This window comes from Delphinapterus leucas, chromosome 12 (assembly GCF_059928025.1).
Source record: "Delphinapterus leucas isolate spDelLeu-1000000601 "Yukka" chromosome 12, BTC_Dleu_Yukka2, whole genome shotgun sequence".
Taxonomy (NCBI): domain Eukaryota; kingdom Metazoa; phylum Chordata; class Mammalia; order Artiodactyla; family Monodontidae; genus Delphinapterus; species Delphinapterus leucas.
This window is the reverse complement of record NC_143140.1, coordinates 52,896,421-52,914,097: the sequence shown is the minus strand read 5'-3', so window position 1 is coordinate 52,914,097 and position 17,677 is coordinate 52,896,421. Positions and strand designations below refer to the sequence as shown.

Sequence of the window (17,677 nt, the reverse complement as noted above, 5' to 3'; positions counted from 1 at the left end):
TGTGTAAGTGAATTAATACAGAGGAAGCACATGGAAGAGTGTGGGCCACGTAGGGTTGAAGAAGTCTTAGCTGCTATCCCTTCAATTCACAGGCGCAGAAACTGATATCTGGAGAAGCTAAGGAATCTGCCCAAAGTTACCAAGCTGCTACAATCACCCCTCAAAGGACTTCAAATTAGGGCTAGAAGACAAGGAGTAAGACAACAATCAATGAAAGCAAATAGTAAATCAAACTAAAACTCTTTTGAAAACTATAATTTGCTTCTGGATACAGCTGTGTTTTACAATAACAAAGTAAATCTCGTTTTTTAACTGTAAGACCATACGGACAAGTAAAAACAAAAAAACAAAACAGTACGTTTTTAGTCAGCATAATAGTTACAAAATTAATATGGGGAAATGACAGTCAAGGCTATGGCTGACAGCCTTGAAGAAAGCAAGCTCCATGACTCAGATAAGACAGAGAGCCAGAGAACTCATGTGCCTGGACCTGACTGGTGTGATGTCAGAACTGGCTCCTGCGGCAGCTCCCAGCAGCTTCTCCCAAACTCCCAGAGCCTTTGGTGTTACTACCTTACCAATGTTTTAAAAGTATGTATTTGTGTGATGTTTTTGAATCAGTAATACATTTAAGTATTTTTAAAAGACTCAATTTTGAACTCTACCTGCTATGTGCTCACCTCTTCTGCAAAAGGTAATCATTCTTTTATGCATATAAAAGCAAATATAAATATATATTCTCTTTCTCCACTTTTGAAATACATTTATTGAGGTATAATTGACATACAATAAACTGAGCATAAAGCATACAATTTGATTAGTCGGGGCACATGTATATATCTATTATGAGCTGAACTGTGGTCCCCTCAAATTCATAGGCTGAAGCACTAACCCTGTTCCCCAGAATGTGACTGTACTTGGAGACAGGGCCTTTAAAGAGGTGACTGAGCTAAAATGAGGCCATGGGGTGGGCCCTAATCCAATACTATTGGCGTCCTCATAGAAAGAGGAAATTAGGACACATAATTAGGCAATTAGGACACAGAAGAAAGACCATGTGATGCTACAGGGAGAAGATGGCCATCTATACGCCAAGAAGAAAGGCCTCGGAAGAAACCAATCTTTTTGACACCTTGACCTTCAGACTTCTAGCCTCCAGAACTGTGAAAAAAGAAATTTCCATTGTTTCAGCCACTCAGTCTGTGGTATTTTGTTACAGTAGCCCTAGCAAACTAATACAACACCCGTGACCCCTCCTCCCTTTTAAATGCAAATATCAGCATATTCGGCACACTGTTCTGTAACTTGGTATTTTAAAACCTTATTTTATTGATAATATGTTGTGATCTGCCTGTTTTTTAAAATTCCATGATTTATTTAAGTCTTTTTTTGATAGACATGTGAAATGTTGTTACAAGGAAAAAGTTACAAACATGACAGAATTCGCCTGGTGGGATCAAACAAAATCCCACCAGGATTTCTTTCTTTTCTTCTTTCACTCTTTATTTCAACAATCTTTCACAAACCAATTTACGTAGAGGGATATGGCAGTGAACTAGATGGTGTGAGTTCTTGAGCTCAGAATGTTTATTTTTTAGGAGCGACCTCTGACTTGCTAGGGGTTTACTTAACAGTGCTTTATGATTAAAATATATTTATAATTGTTTTGATTTCTAGGACTCCTTCTAATATGAACTTCACTAAACAGTTCATATTTGCTTTATACATCTCTTCTTCAATTTTGAGCTAGAAAAATTTCTCACCAATTATGGATTTTCATACACACTTTCTCCATTGTTTTTGGAATGGGCAGTAAGATACTTTTCAAGTAAAATACCTCCTAAAATGCCTGCCTGTGTTGGGGACTATAAAATGGAAATTATACTATTAAAGGAAATAAATACTTTACCAGTGAGCTGGAGCAAATTTCATAAACAGAAAGTGAAACTCCTACTCTTACCCTTTATCTACTTTGGCTTTGGTCATTTAGTTAAATATGCTTAACTAACTAGCTCATTTCCACACCTAAAATGATAGGAAGTTTATTTCTTTTCAGAATAACAACCTTCAATTAAATGTACTCACTAAGACATTCTCTTGGTCTTACTAAAGTACGTCTTGGTGATCTGACCAGTAGCATCTGTTTCAACAGAAAATCTGTTTAGAAATGCAAATCGAAGCCTTTTGCCCAGCCCTACTGGATCAGAATCTCCATTTTAACAAGATCCCTAGGTGATTTGAGTGTAAAGTCTGAGAAACACTGATGTAGAAAGAACAGCAGGAAAATAAAACAAAACAAAAACCTGATAGAACAATAAAAGGCATTCATTTCACCAAGGAGAGAGTAATGGGCACCTGTGGGGAGCAGTGAGAATGAAGATGAAAAGGTAACCTAGCAACCAGATTTAGCCTTAGGGTGCTATATGGAGTGGGGAGCCGATGAGATTCTGTGTGTGATAAATATATTAAATATATTGTAAGTCTAACGGTAATAAGTGAGCAATACAAAATATATTGAAATTAAAAGCAAATGACAAATAGAAATCTATGCCAATGAAAAGTATTTGAGGGCAGTGGGCAAGAGAGAGAACCAGAGGTATAAAGGGAGGCAGAGGGACGAGGGAGAATGGGGAAGAATGATCAAAGCTTAACGGGAAGGGAGGGGATGGCAGAGATGAGATATTTCTGAGGTAGATTAAACAGGACTTTATGAAAAAAACAAGACAAAACAAGAAACAAACAAAACCCCCCAGGACTTGATGCACAGCCTCCTGGATGTGAAAGGGTGAAGATGATGAAGGTTTCCAGCTGGGTTTATTCAGCGGCTGGTCAAGGTGACCAGCATATTTGGTGGTTGTTTGCTTTCAAGGTGGAAGGAGAATCAAGTTTGATTTCAGCATACTGGGTGGAGGTGTCTGGTGTACAAGACAAAATATGGTGTGAGGTTCTGGCAAAGACAGCTGGGGCAACATCTGGGAGTCAGTGGATAGGTGAAAGCTGAGGCCAAGACACCAAAGACAGCAAGTTGGGTCATGATTCCCAAATTGGGCGGCGCGGGGGAGGGGTAGTTGGTAGCAGGACACTGGCGTGGTCCCTCTCCCCACTGAATTTACAATCTTGCAAGGTGGACGGACTCCCTGCCCGCACCAAGCCTTAGCTCTGCTGAGGAGCTGAGTCGTGAGATAACAGATTTTGCCTAGAAGAGGTTCCCCGCCCCCGAACAGTCCTTAAGCCCCTGTAGGGATCAAGCTGAATGGAGCTCAGCCCCCCACCTGCCGAGTCCCCACCCTCCCTTTCGGCGCCTCGATGACAACGGCTGCCATCAGTCCTGTACAACTGCGCAGAGGATGCTGCAGTGCTGGGGTCTCTGGGATTGGCTCACCGTGCCTTCCATCCCAACAAGCTTCTTTGCCTTAATTGTACTTCTAACTTTAATCATTTGGAGCAATGATCTGATTTACAAAGACACTGGACTGTCATGTAAGGGCCAACTGACGTGACTTGTACAGTAACATTAACTGCCATATGTGCGATGTTTGGCGGGTTACAAGGCTGAGAGATCAGTTAAGTACTGTAATAACCAGGACCTGATGTAATACCGTGCCAATTCATACAAGGGATGATAAGGGAGTGGCAGGTGACAAACTTGAGAAAACTGGAGGATAGGTTAGTTGTTAAGGGGAGAGAGGAGCTGAAGATGACAGATTTCCCTAACTTGGGCAAGATCTGTGGTTCGAAAAGTTATAACACAGTTATGGAATATGGGAAATGAATAAGTTGTTATAGGTATGTAAAGTTTCATGTGATGCCAGGGCTCTGGGGCATGGAAAGCTTAGAAGACAGATAGAAACAGGCCTCTGTAAGCCAGGGAAAAGTGAAACCAAGAATTAAGGAATTAGGAGTCATTAGCGAACAGGTGACAGTTAAAACCAGAGGGTGGTAGACAGCTGACAACAGCAGGAGAAGAAAGGAGGGTCAATGCAGAACGCTAGAGAGTAGCAACAACATTTAACGAGAAAGGTGAAGGGAAACCAGCAGTGGAAACAGAGAGAGAGCAGTTAGAGGTAGAAGAATCAGAATCAGCAGCAAAATAAACACTGCAACAGACCACAATGTATTAGGGATGCTTTAATATGAGCAGTATGAACCTCTTATTAATAATAGTTCTGGCAATCCTTTTGCCCTCTAAATGTGAATAAACTATTTTGTATCAGCTCCAGAAACTGCAGGATTCACTGTGTCTTACACCAAAATATTTTAAATCAGAGGACCAGAAAACTAAAGCTGGAAAGTACTTTAGAGATCTTCTAGTCTAATCCCTTCTGGATGTGAAAAAACTAAGACAAGCTCTACATCTATATAAAAGCATGAAATCCCATACATTCTGAGGTCCACAGGCATTTTATTCTCATCATTATAGACAATGGTGATAGGACTTTGGGTCCTATTTCATCCATCCAGACTTTTCAACTCTTAAAGTTAAGACTTATAACATTTTCATACTTTAAATTCAGCCAAGATGACTATCAAGTCTTTTAATGAATATAATATCTGAAAATATAGTTTGGATAACTATTATTATGTCAGTCCTCAAATCCAATTTGATAGTGTAAAACCAAAAGAAAATACTGCACAGAGGTTATAAGATAGATACCTCTACATGGTTATAGTTTTTAAAAGCTTACCCTTATATCTCTGAATACTCCTCAATTAAATAGAAATACTGCACAAAGTACAGTAATTTGTCAGCATAAGTTGATGCGTTTGTGGTCTCCAATATGTTAAAAAATTTGGTATATTTTTAATGTGCATTGTTTTCTGTTACTGGTATTTGTGTGTCTGAGTAAAATTTTAATAAAAACCTTGGTGAAACGGCATAAGTACTACTGTAGGTATAGAACAGACACGGATTTTCTTGGAACAAAATATGAAAACCTTGAAGATAAAAGTAAAAATAAACATCTATTGAGTACTTAATGTATTTAAATATAAGTTTGTGAAGAAGGGAAAAACATTGAAATTTTTTTCCTGGTTTAATACAAAGAGTCCTATTTGACGCCTTGATTATTTCTTTTTTTTAAATTTAATTTTTATTTTACATTGGAATATAGTTGATTTACAACGTTGTGTTAGTTTCAGGTACACAGCAAAGTGACCGAATCCCTGATTATTTTTTTTAAATCAAAGATTTATATAAGACATTAAACCAATATATAAAAAACACCATCGATCCCTGCCTTTCTACTAGGCCAGGGTTTCTTAACCTTGGCACTACTGAGATTTGGGGCCAGATAATTCTTTGTTGGTGGTGGTAGGGGTGCTGTCCTGTGTGCTGTAGGTTGGTTAGCAGCATCTGTGGCCTCTACCCACTAGATGCCAGTAGTATCCCTCCTCCAAAGTTGTGACAACCAAATGTCTCCAGACGTTGCCAAAGTTGCCCTGAGGAGCAAAACTGCCACAGCTGAAAACAACTGTACTAGACCATTCTCATCAGCATAATGCATATTCGAGTGTCTTCAGTTAAAAACAATAAACTACAGGTTTTCCTTGATTTACGATGGAGTTACAACCCGACAAAACCAGCATAAGTTGAAAATATCTTAAGTCAAAAATGCCTTTAATACACCTAACCTAGCGAACATTAGCCTAGCCTACCTTAAACACGCTCGTAACACTTACATTAGCCTACAACTGGGCAAAGTCATCTAACACAAAGCCTATTTTACAACAAAGTACTGCATACTTCATGGAATTTACTGAATCAGTGTTCAATTAAAACAGAGTGGTTGTATGGGTACAGCATGGTTGTAAGTGTACTGGCTGTTTAACCTCATGATCTGAGGTACTGGCTGACTGGAGCTGTGGCTTGTTGCCCATTCCCAGCATCAAGAGAGAGTAACAAAAGGCATATTGCTAGCCTGGGAAAAGATTAAAATTCTAAATTTAGGGCTTCCCTGGTGGCCTAGTGGTTGAGGGACACGGGTTCGTGCCCCGGTCTGGGAAGATCCCGCATGCCGCGGAGCGGCTGGGCCCGTGAGCCATGGCCGCTGGGCCTGTGCGTCTGGAGCCTGTGCTCCGCAACGGGAGAGGCCACGGCGGTGAGAGGCCTGCGTACCGCAAAAAAAAAAAAAAAAATTCTAAATTTGAAAAAAATTCTAAATTTGAAGTACAGTTTCTACTGAATGTGTATTTTGCTTTTGCACCATCATGAAGTCAAAGAATCTAAGTTGCAGCACTGTAAATCGGGGACCATCTGTATGCCCTTGATCCTACACTGTCTTGCACCTAAAACCTCAGTTGTTTGACTATTTTCATAGCTAAAATTCTAGAAAGAGTTGTTTACACTCATGGGTTTCACTACCTCCAATGAACTCTTCAAGATACTGCAGTCTGGTTCTGTATCTATCAGTGCTCAAGACACCAGTGATCTCTGTCTTGTCCACTACAATGGACATTTCTCTTTCCTTTTCCAATTGACTTTCAGTAGCATTTTCCCTAGGTGACCACTCTCTCCTCTCCTCACCGGTTTATGAATGTTGTACTCTGTTTCCCCCACTATAATCTGTCTGCTCCTACATCACACTCTTTCTTCTCTATCCTTAATGTTAGAGTGTGTCAGAGCTTGGTCTGGGCCTTCTGCCTATCTGTATTCTCCCTCTATGTGATCTGATGTAAGCCCAAGGCTTTAAATACCCCTCTATGAGCTGATGAATCCCAAATTTATATCCTGAACCTACACCTGTTCTCTCGGACTCCAGGCTCATTTATATAAATTTCCTAATTGAGAGCTCCAGTTAGATAATTCACAGTCATTTCAAAATTAGTACGTTGAAAAATGAGTTCTTAATAATTATATTAAGAACCACCCTGCACAAACTTTTCCTCTGTATTTTTCCTCATGGCTGTAAATGGTCTCACCATTCACCCATTTGCTCAATTCAGAAAAAAGAAAAATCAGCAACCTGAAGTCATTTTTGATTAACTCCCTTTTCATCTGCTGCTTCTAAAGCATCACCAAGTCTTGAGTTTTCCATTTGCACAATGTATCTTAGATATGTCTACCTCTCTCCATTTCCAGTACTACTGCCTCAGACCAAAGCACCGCAATGTCTCACTTGCGACATTCAATTGCCTGGTCTCCCTCTTTCTCTCTATCCTTCCCCACATCCAATCCATTCCCCACCCAGCAGCCAAAAAGGTCTCTATGTCACTCGTACATCTCAACTGAATAGCTTCAGGTTGCTTTTGGCATAAAAATTAAAACCATTTCCACAGTGTATGAGGCTGCCTGCCTCCCTAATTTCACCCCTTCTCTGCCCATGACTGTGCGCCAGAGTCACAGGTCCCTTCTCTGTCACAGGAACGAGCCCAAACTACTCTCACACGGAGGCTTTGCATTTGTTTGTCCCATTGCCAGGGATACACTTCCTCTGCTCTTCTCATTACTCATCCCGCAGGTCCCGCCTAGCAAGTCACCTCACCTGACCTTTTCAGACAGGCGTCCCCTGGCCAGGCACTCTAAGGTGGCCTCCCGGTTTACTACCTCACCAGGCAGTCATTTCCATCTCAACAGGTAACATGACCTGTAATCATATCCCAGGCATTTACCAATTTGCTTACGCGCTTGTTTATGCATCCCAATGAGGGAAAAGAACACCTGGTATCTCTTTTATTCCCCTTGTTGCATCTAACACAGAGCTTTGTACATGGCTGTCAGCCAACAGGTATTTATTCAGTAAGTGAATGAACAAATCTTAAATAGGAGAGTAAAGATACAAAATGTTAACTTACCAAGTGTCCGGAAAGGCCTCTGACTTGGTAAATGAGAGAAGAAACCAGGCTTCAATGCATTTGTAATCACAATGTCAAAAAGATATTCAAAATCATTCCTAAAAAGCAATGATATTTTTCATACATTGATTTTAAGGAATTAGAAAAGGTCCATATAAAACAGAACTTAACCTTTGCCTATTTGACCACAGCATCATTTCTGATCTTTTGATTAACTTCTCTATGCTTTCTATACATTCTAAGGTGAACCTTACACTGGAAATAGAAGGTAGTCAGGCACTAATCATCCTGACACCACCCTGAAGTATCAATACAAACATAAGGGGGAAGAAAAGCATATTAACTCATTAACTCTAGGTGCTAAGCTGGTTTTCTCACTATGGCAATAATTATAGTGTGTAAATTCAATAGTTTCTAACACCTAAAATACTCACGAGCTATGTTTTCAAATTTGGGGCCTGAAATTTGTCTGGATTTATTAGCATCAAGAGTTATTAATAATTTTGTGTGTTACATGGGTCCTACAGAAAGCTAGCATTATAACAGGTCAGATGACATCTTTCAGAGAGTGTTCAAAATGTGAAGATACCTTATTTTGAAAATCAGGGTAGTATTACAATATGGTAATTTTTAGGCAACAATAATAATTGTTTTTTAGTCTGTATTTAACACTGTATTAAGGATTATTTGGGACAGCAAAGGAAAGATAGTCCTTGCTCCTGACAGACTCACTATTACATTGGGGAGATAATATTTACCCAACATTCCAGAATACTTTTACACAGCAAAATGACACTGCAGAGGAATTAAGATATGAAGAAAAAGTTTGGTAATCTATGCTAATGAAAAAGAAATTAAGACTTCCAAGTGTTTATTCTGAAGCATGGTCCCACTACCAGGACAGCAAATGTCTCTACAAAAGGCACTTTCCAAGGCATACAGGGCTGCAGCCTTAATTCACTTCAAGGATCCCAAACCTATACATTAATCAGAAAGCAGAAAACCACCGATAGACCGTAAGTACACCATAGGCCAATCTGAATCCACATGTGCTGAGGAACATGGAAATCAGGAAGCTAAACAGGTTGGCAAGAGGTCAGTTTTGAGGCTAAAATTTGCTTCATGCTCACGGCAATTCAGTACAGTATCTGCTAAAATTTGAGGAAACAGTAGGGGAGATCTAACAGCTCATTTTAGAATCTGGCTCTGACCATGGATATTCCCTGGCATTGCCCGTAAGAACGCCATAGATAAGTATTAACACTTGCTGAGCCTTACCAACCACTCTCATACTTTTACCTGTATTGTGCTATTTAAACTTCCTGTCACGCCTATGAGACACTACTGTCCCATCTTTAAGGTGGTGAAATTGAGGCTTAGAGAGGTCATACAACCTACCCTAGGTCACGGGGTGAGTTGCAAGGCAGGGCTTGAGCCCACGACTGTCTTATTTTAAGTCTATGCATTTATGCTGCCTCGATGTTCATGGATGTCAATCCCACCCCTGGCCGTGTAAATGGGGAGGTGCCTGGCTCCACACGGAAATGGCTACAGAGGGATTGTATTCCATGTCAGGGGCTATAATCTACAACTCAGTGCCCCTCAATAATCATCCAAAGCTGAGAAACCAAATTCACGGAGGACTGCCCAAAGGACATGCGGTCCATCCACCTTTCAGAAGAGCTAAAGCCCAGACTATGAACGGGCTCTGAGCATACTGACCCGGTAATACCGCTTTGCTACAATGTACTTGGGGTGTGTTTCTGTCAGGAGATGTTAAGGGCTGTTATGAGGAACAACCACTTGTCACTCAGCATTGTTTAATATAATGATATGGTCATGGCTAACACTTTTAAAAAAGCACTGGTGTAATTTGTTATCAGCATTTTATAAGATCATGAAAACGAAATGACTCGTCACTTACCCAAGGATATATTCACAGAGGAGTCTACAGTAATCACTGTGAGAACTGGTAATTAACATAAGAATTTTCCCAGCATTTTTTAGCTGTCGAAGCCACTTTTTAACAGATTCCGGACAAGTGTGTAAATACCTGCCTGGATCTCTTTTTATTTCTGGAAAATATATTCCACAGTTTTCTGAAAAAAAAAAAAATATCAAGGAGGTTTTTCTTTATAAAATTTTTTGACTCAGTGTATTCTCGAACAAGTTCCTCTCTCTCAAAGCTATAGATAAAACTAAAAGGATAAAAACTAGGTTCGAATAATCCAGCAACGACGCCATTACTAATTGCTTTTTAAGAATATTTTTCTTGTTCTTAAAAACATGATGATTGAGAATGTCAGTTGAAAATACTTTTTGGTTATGTGACAAGGACTGATAAAGTGTTAAAACAGATAACACGATAAACACAATACATCAGCATTTTCAAATCAAAGAAAATCTTACTGCATTTGCAATGTCAATTAATAAATATTCTTTCAATCATTCAACAAATATTTGCTGAATACGGATAACAAACAAATACATATTTAGATAATGCACCAGGAACACGTCTTTGGCATGATGCAGTGGAGAAGGGAGCTGGGTTCCTGAGTCAGTGTTGTTTCAGATGAAAGTGAGACTAGAGGCCCTGGTCTATTACAGCCCCTGGGAGGTGATGTGATGTTAAATGGAAAAACAAGTCATAAAAGGCAGGAAGGGGACTTCCCTGGTGGTGCAGCGGTTAAGAATCCACCTGCCAAAGCAGGGGACACGGGTTGGAGCCCTGGTCCAGGAAGATCCCACATGCCGTGGAGCAACTAAGCCCGTGCGCCACAACTACTGAGCCTGTGCTCTAGAGCCCCCGAGACGCAACTACCGAGCCTGCATGCTGCAACTACTGAAGCCCGCGCCCCTAGAGCCTGTGCTCCACAACAAGAGAAGCCACTGCAATGAGAAGCCTGAGCACCGCAACGAAGAGTAGCCCCCACTCGCTGCAACTCGAGAAAGCCCGCACAAAGCAATGAAGACCCAGCGCAGCAAAAAAGTGAATAAAAATTATTTTAAAAATCATTAAAAAAAAAAAAAGAAAAAGAAAAGGCAGGAAGGCAGTGCAGTTGACAGTGAAAGCCGAAGAACCTGAGTCACTGAGCTGGGCTTGCCAGCTCTGTCCCTTTGGGTCTTTAGAGCCCAGGGGGTCAGCCTGAGCTCCGAAGCAGCTGGTACCAACATTTCCAGAAGTCCTGGTCAGATGCACCCACTATGTTTGATATGATGCCTTAAAAGTTATGAGTACTTAGGCACATAATTGCAGATTTGGTTGAAATGCTACTAGATTCATAAAGCACTTTAGAGATACTGTTCTTTGGGCATGATAGCAGTAGTAAGCAAATAAAGAGAACCTGAGTTCCTACTTTCCTTAACTGCTAGGAAAAAGACACAGGCATAAACAAAACAAGAAGTGAACGAGCTTGTAGTGAATTATAAACTCTGCAATAGATACAGGCTATAACTGTAATTCTGTACAATGTCATGCACTTGAAATAAATGAAATGAAAGTTATATATCAAGAATGTCAGGACAGAAGAGTCTCTTAAGAAAAAAAAAAAAGAAGAAACAAAAGCAGAAATGGTAGCAAATACTGTTGTCTGACTGCCCAAATCCACTCCCCTCCTTCTTTGCTAAAGAGTATTCTGATTTTGTTTGAGGTTTCATCCTCCTCTGAGGGGCTAGGTGCTCAGGGAGGGTGGGTGTCTACCAGTCTAACCTAACAGGATAATTCCTTCCAATGTCCTGGTCATGTAAAACAACCCAATTTAATGAGCTTAAACATTAAGGATATCTATTATTTGCAGCCTACAGCATCTCTGTTCAGAAAATAATACATTGTAAGAATTAATCATAACCCGATTAAAAAAATTACTTAACAAAATAAAGAATGTTAAAAAGTGAGAATAATATTCAGACATCAGAACACCAAGAACAAAAACAAAGTTTGTGCTCTTGTATTTTGCCCTACAGAGAACACATGTGTAAATCTCTAGGATCTCTTAATATCCCAGAAGCTATGTAATGGCCCTTAAAAAAATTAAAATATACTTTGTTTTTCAGGAAAGAGGAGGTACTAGTAGTAGAGGACTAATTTAAGCAAGACAAAAGAATAAAATTAAATAACTAAAAATAGAATAGTTTGATGAGTGAGTGGCTATCAAAGCAATGGCAGAAGCTGTGTCTTTCCCAGAATTTATCTAAAGGAATCATATGTAAGATTATTTCACCCAGAAAAACAAAGCTTTTGTAGCAACAGTAATATTATGGGCTGGATAACAAAAGATTTGTAGTATGTAATGCTGAGAACATTTATATACTTAAGCATCTGTATTCAAAAACAATTGCTGAGAAAAGGCTATTTTTTCCTTAGCTATATGTGCTTAGTGCCATCTAGTGATCAAAATATAAGTTACTGTTAAAAAGCTACTATTTTATTTCCAAATGAATAAAACATATACATTTAAATACTATATTTAAAAATTCTTGCCTAGATTAGTATTAGTTTCCCTTAATAAGCCTAATCTAAAAGAGTGCAAACATAATAGCCTAGTTGGAGAAAATTACTCTCTGAGGAAATAATGGGGTTGTCCTCCTTTTGTTCACAAGCCAGAGTGAAATGAACAAACTAAAAAAGACAAGTCCTGTACAAACAGATACCCCATGGCAAGTTATGGGTCGCTCTTGCTATAAAAGATCACTAACTGTTGTTGGGTAAAATATTTTCATTCCCATGTAACCTTAAATCATTAAAGAAATAGGAGGTATATTAATATAGCTATACTCATCTTTTTAAATTCTATTTTTATTGATACAACTGACATATAAACTTACATACTATGTAAGTCTACGGTGTACAATGTGTTGATCTGACATGTACATATTGCAATATGATTACTACTACAGCATGAGCTAACATCTCTATTATGTCACAAAATTATCATTTCTTTTTTTGTGGTGGGGACATAAAGATCTGTTCTCTTAGCAATTCTGAAGTTTATAATTTAGTATTGCTGTCTCTAATACACGCTCATATTTTGTTGAAATAAATCAAGCTATTAAACCAAAGGAATTTATGTTAAACATACTACACTGGAATAATAACTGCCTATTAAATTATTTGCCTAAAGGTAGGGAGTCTGCCTTTTTGTTCAGCAGGGAGCAATCATTCAATGAATGAATATTTAAATTAGTTCAGGGACAGATACAGGAACATTTATGTTTATTTAAAATCAAAGTAATAATATGATTTGTAACATATTACCTAACTGTGACAAAAAAACTGTATCAGTCATGTCCTATCAAAGTCATGCTATCTAAAGTACCTTCTTTTTTTACCCCTATTGATAAAAATAATCGTGTTAATTATACTTTTATACTGATAGATTAACACTGAATAGACAAGGAATTGAGACCTAAGGTGGAAAGAAAGGAATGGTCTTGTTTGTTCCCAACTCACAAAGCAGACTGTGTTTTCACTTAACCTCAAAGGAATCCTATTTCACTGCCATTTTATTAACTCATTTTCCTGTCCTTTCCATACCTCTTCTCTCCTTAGATACTGGTATTTTCTGTACCCAGATGGGATTAAAAGTATAATTTTTAAAAAGCTAGTTCTAAAAATAAAAGTTTTGTCCTTTTATATTAAAAATTGGGTTAATATAGAGTCATGGAAATAACAGCCAAGTGTTGCGACAGTCTGACGGGCACTGAAAACGGCCTGCATGTATCAAACATGATTAAGGATTGAGGGACCTCTAGTGGTTAAAAAAAAAAAAAGTACAACTTGAATAATAAAAATACCTTTTTTAGTCTAATAGGTAATCGTGCCACATCATGATTTCTATCATCATGGCGTTAGTAAGCATTTTCCTCACTTACTGTATCACTACTGTTTGTGTGATTTGTGGCTACAGTTCTCAAAGCTGTTGTGCAGGGGGATTAGAGATGCCAGGATGCTAATAACACCTCCACCATCGGCCTCCAAATAAGGTCTGTTGTTATTTCCAGTGCAGAACATAATTTAGGAGAGACCGAAATATTTACAACCTTTATAGGTTATAGAAGAGCATGCTAGTGAATAGCTAAAATGTTTAGCCGTGAACTGTTTAAAAGTACTTGCTGTAAGAGATGATATAATTTTCTGAAATATACATATACTATATGATTTTTTTGGCCAAGAGATACGGAAATAGTTTTTGAAGGATGAAGGAAATAAACAATAGATTAAATATGTTCTAGATTTCATTTGTTTATTTATAGAAGGCAAAAGATGAAACTGAAATTTAATATTAAAACAGATTTCTTGTTTATGGTTCCTGTATGATTTGTTTCTATCTAATATATTTGTAAATTAAGAAATCTTGAATGTCTAGATTGGGTAAAGTGAGTATCTATGTGCTAAATATAATGCTTGGAAAAGGACAACAAATAAGAATTGAGAAATGAAGTATAAAATGTACTGAAAAACATAATTTATAAAATTTTACATTAATAGTATTTGACTTTCATCTCTGTATCTGTTACCTACTCCAAAGATTCTGATTTAATTGGTCTGGGCTGGGGTGATGCCACTGATATTTTTTTAAAGTTCCCCAAGTAATTTCAATGTACAGTCAGGATTAAGAATTATGGCTCTAAGCTATAAGAACTAGAACTTTTGCTATTATTATCTGTATATCTTGCATGCGTCATTGTACAGGGATTTCTTAATTTTACAGTATCTGATTACCTAACATACAGCTTTATACATAAGAGGCAACCAATACATATTAATTACTGGTGATGTGCGATGTCACACATGGGCATGAACACTGAATGAAGAACCTTGCCTGATAAAGAGAAGACTTGTGTTGGAGATGAGATTGGAGAGAAGGGAAAGCATATGAAATTTAAACATTCAAATGCAAGAGCACTGACAGCTAAGGGACACTGACTTGGTCCACAAGACCTGATAGAGGAACTAGGGGGAGGAAGTAAGTTATAATGCCTGAATCCATGATTCCCAAACTGAGGGCAATATGAATCTGGTGTAGCACATGTAACAAATATCAATTACTGTGCCCCACCCTAGAGATCTCTGGTGGGTCTCTGGGGCTCCAGAGACTCACACCTGGCCAACAAGACACTTGCAAACCTGTGAAACAGATGGCTTAGATGGACTATTTTATAATCTTAGGATTGCCTGAGTCTACATCTCATGGTGATGTCACAGGCAGATAACTCTTTAGTCACAATGAACACCCATTTCCACAGTGTTTCTCCTCCTTAACAGACCACAGTAAAGTAAAAACAACTTTTATATGCACTGGGAGACCAAGAAATTCATGTGACTTGGTTTACTGTGATATTTGCTTTATTGTTGTGGTCTGGATCTGAACCCACAATATCTCTGAGGTACGCATGTATGCAATCTCCCCAAAACAGAATTTCTGTAGAGTAGTCGTTGTTAAAATACTCTGAGAGTTTCGGATTCAAGTAGATTAGGGGTGGGGCCTGAATATGTGCATTTCTAACAGTTTCCCAGTTTAGGTGATTAGTCCAAGGACCACACTTTGAGAAACACTGCTATATAACACCCTTATAAAACCAGATAGCTTTCTGAAAACCATTTCGCCCCCCCCCCAGAAAAACTTGATTCTCACTATTCTGGCTAGAAATGCAAAACCAGATTAAGCATGTTTAATGTTATCTGATGAAAATTCTCAAACCTATGTCTTATGTTAAAATGGATCTAAACCAACAAGGTTTTAAGTTTTAAAAAATTATTTTTACTTTATAAGGGAAGAATATATGTGAGGGTGAAGATGTAATGGAATGTTTTTCATAGTATTATTTTACATTCATTTTAATTTATCGTCCTGAGAGCAGTAATTTTGTAGGTAAAGCAGAAAAAGCCCAGGTTTTGGAGTTAAACTGGCCTAAGTTTGAAATCTAGGTTTGCCACTAACTATATTGGTTATCTGATTCTTGAGGAAGTCTAGAAACAGAGTTAATTTTTAGTAATGCTCGTTGTAATTGGAGGGACATTTTCGCCGTCTTCTGCATGTGATTTGTATACAGAACGCATGTTCAATTTATTATACATATTACAGTATAGGAAAAATGTATGGGGAGCTCCCAAGATGGTCACAACACTATCTCCCATCGCACATGTGTCTGGAGTCAGAGTCTACCGCCTCACTCCTTTGAATCTGGGCAGGCCCTTTTATTGCTCTGACCAATAGAATGGGGTGCAAGTGACATTGTGTTACTTCCATGTGTTACCCTTAACTGGCCTGGAAACTTCAATTTCCTGTCTCTAGGAAGCTGATCCCATGAAAAAGTGCAACCAATCTGAGACCACCATGCTGTGAGGAGCAATTCAGATGAACTCATTAGGTGCAGGTGCTCCAACTGCCAGATTCAGCTGAGCACTGAGCTGACAGCTTCAACTGCGAGACCCGTGAGTGAGCCCCTGTAGATATCAAGCCCAGTCAAGGCTTCAGGAGACTGCGCCCCCAATGACACCTGACTTCAACCACATGGGAGACACCAAGTGAGAAGCACTCAGAGAGTCCAGAATATAAGTGACAATAAATTGTGGCTTTAAGCTACCAAGTTTTGCGGTGGTTTCTTATGGAGCAATAGATAATTGAAACAAGATGCTTTGGAATGGAGTCACAATTCCAATTATTATCTCTAGGCGATTCAAAATAAATTAAGAAAACATTGGTAAATGCTTCCAGAAACACCTGAAGTAAAAGTAAATAGGCTTTAAATTGTTGTTGTTCACCTCTGAAGAATAACTCCAAGGTTTCTACTGTATATACATTTACAGAACATAAATTTATGTATAGCTTGTGACAACATAAATCTTTTGAAGTTACAGTTTAAAGAAAACCCAAATTAACAAGTTATTGAAGGTAAATTCTACACAGTACTTCCGACCTCTCACGTACTTCAAATGTGAGTTACTCAGAAACGGAGACGATGATAACCAACTGCTGAAACACACAGTGATTACAGAAGAAAGGAATCTTGAGATGTTTACCTCCCATTAACCTCAACTCAAAACTTGAGATTTCTTCAAAAACTAAATTGGTCTTCAAAAAAACATGCATTTTAAATATAACATTTCATCACAAGAGTGTACTTTTTCCTTAATTACCTTAGTTAAAATGTCCTCAGTGTCTCCAGAAATATCTTTTCTTACTAATAAAGCCAAAGTATGCAGAACTAGGACTAACTTGGAAGAAATCAACTTCGGAACACACACAAAGATTATTGCCACAAAGGATTATTTATTCAATATCTGGTCTCACAGTGTAAAATATAAACAGGAAAGCCCTATTTAGCTATTAGGTCTGTGTCACATCTACAGCTAGGCCACACAGCATTTAGTGAAGCAGTTATTTTAATGAGGCATTACTCTGTTTTTCACCACACTTTTCCACCCAAATCTGTATCGTATCAGTATACAATTGACCCTCTGTATGTTTTGGTTTCTTTTTTTTTTTTTTGGTAAAACACCACCTGGTCAGTTACCCCATGTTGACAATAAAAAAAAAATACTAAACTTTTAAATTAGTGATATTTTAACTCAGTTAATTGTTTTGGCAGAGGTCTTAATTTTGTAATATAAAATTTGAAATTATGGACTCGATAAAATAGAAAAGTGTTAATTTCTCTTTGATGTAACAGACATAGAAATTATAGCATCTATGTGTGTAACGCCCTGTAGCATTGTTTGAGGAACGGTAATGCCCTAAACCAGAATTCTTAACCTAAAGTACATACATGGGTCTCAGTGGGTGAATGGAAACCCAACACTGTTTACAACATTTTGCTTATCAATGTATTTGTGCATTTCTTGGGGAGGAGAGCAGGTGCATACCCTCTAGTTTCCATCAGATTC

General features: G+C 38.3%; 2 protein-coding genes across 6 annotated transcripts in view; one reads left to right on the top strand and one right to left on the bottom strand.

Moving 5' to 3' along the window:
• Positions 1 to 16,376, top strand: part of TSPYL4 (TSPY like 4) — a 57,264-nt gene extending 40,888 nt beyond the window's left edge. Inside the window, exon 3 of one of the 2 annotated variants that reach the window (XR_016395171.1) lies at positions 16,086 to 16,376. The gene's annotated coding sequence lies outside the window, so the exon portion shown is untranslated. The other variant, XR_016395170.1, reaches the window with a different exon arrangement.
• The window catches only part of NT5DC1 (5'-nucleotidase domain containing 1), a 120,598-nt gene that overhangs the window by 14,472 nt on the left and 88,449 nt on the right, over positions 1 to 17,677 (bottom strand). For all 4 annotated transcript variants that reach the window (XR_016395169.1, XM_022554814.3, XM_022554832.3 and 1 more), the window contains exons 7-8: positions 9,716 to 9,890; positions 7,792 to 7,889 (exon numbers count right to left, since the gene is read on the bottom strand). Coding sequence is in view for 3 of the 4 variants with exons in the window: in XM_022554814.3 (XP_022410522.1) it covers positions 7,792 to 7,889; positions 9,716 to 9,890 (273 nt within the window). In the remaining variant the exon portion in view is untranslated. The remainder of the gene's footprint in view (positions 1 to 7,791; positions 7,890 to 9,715; positions 9,891 to 17,677) is intronic.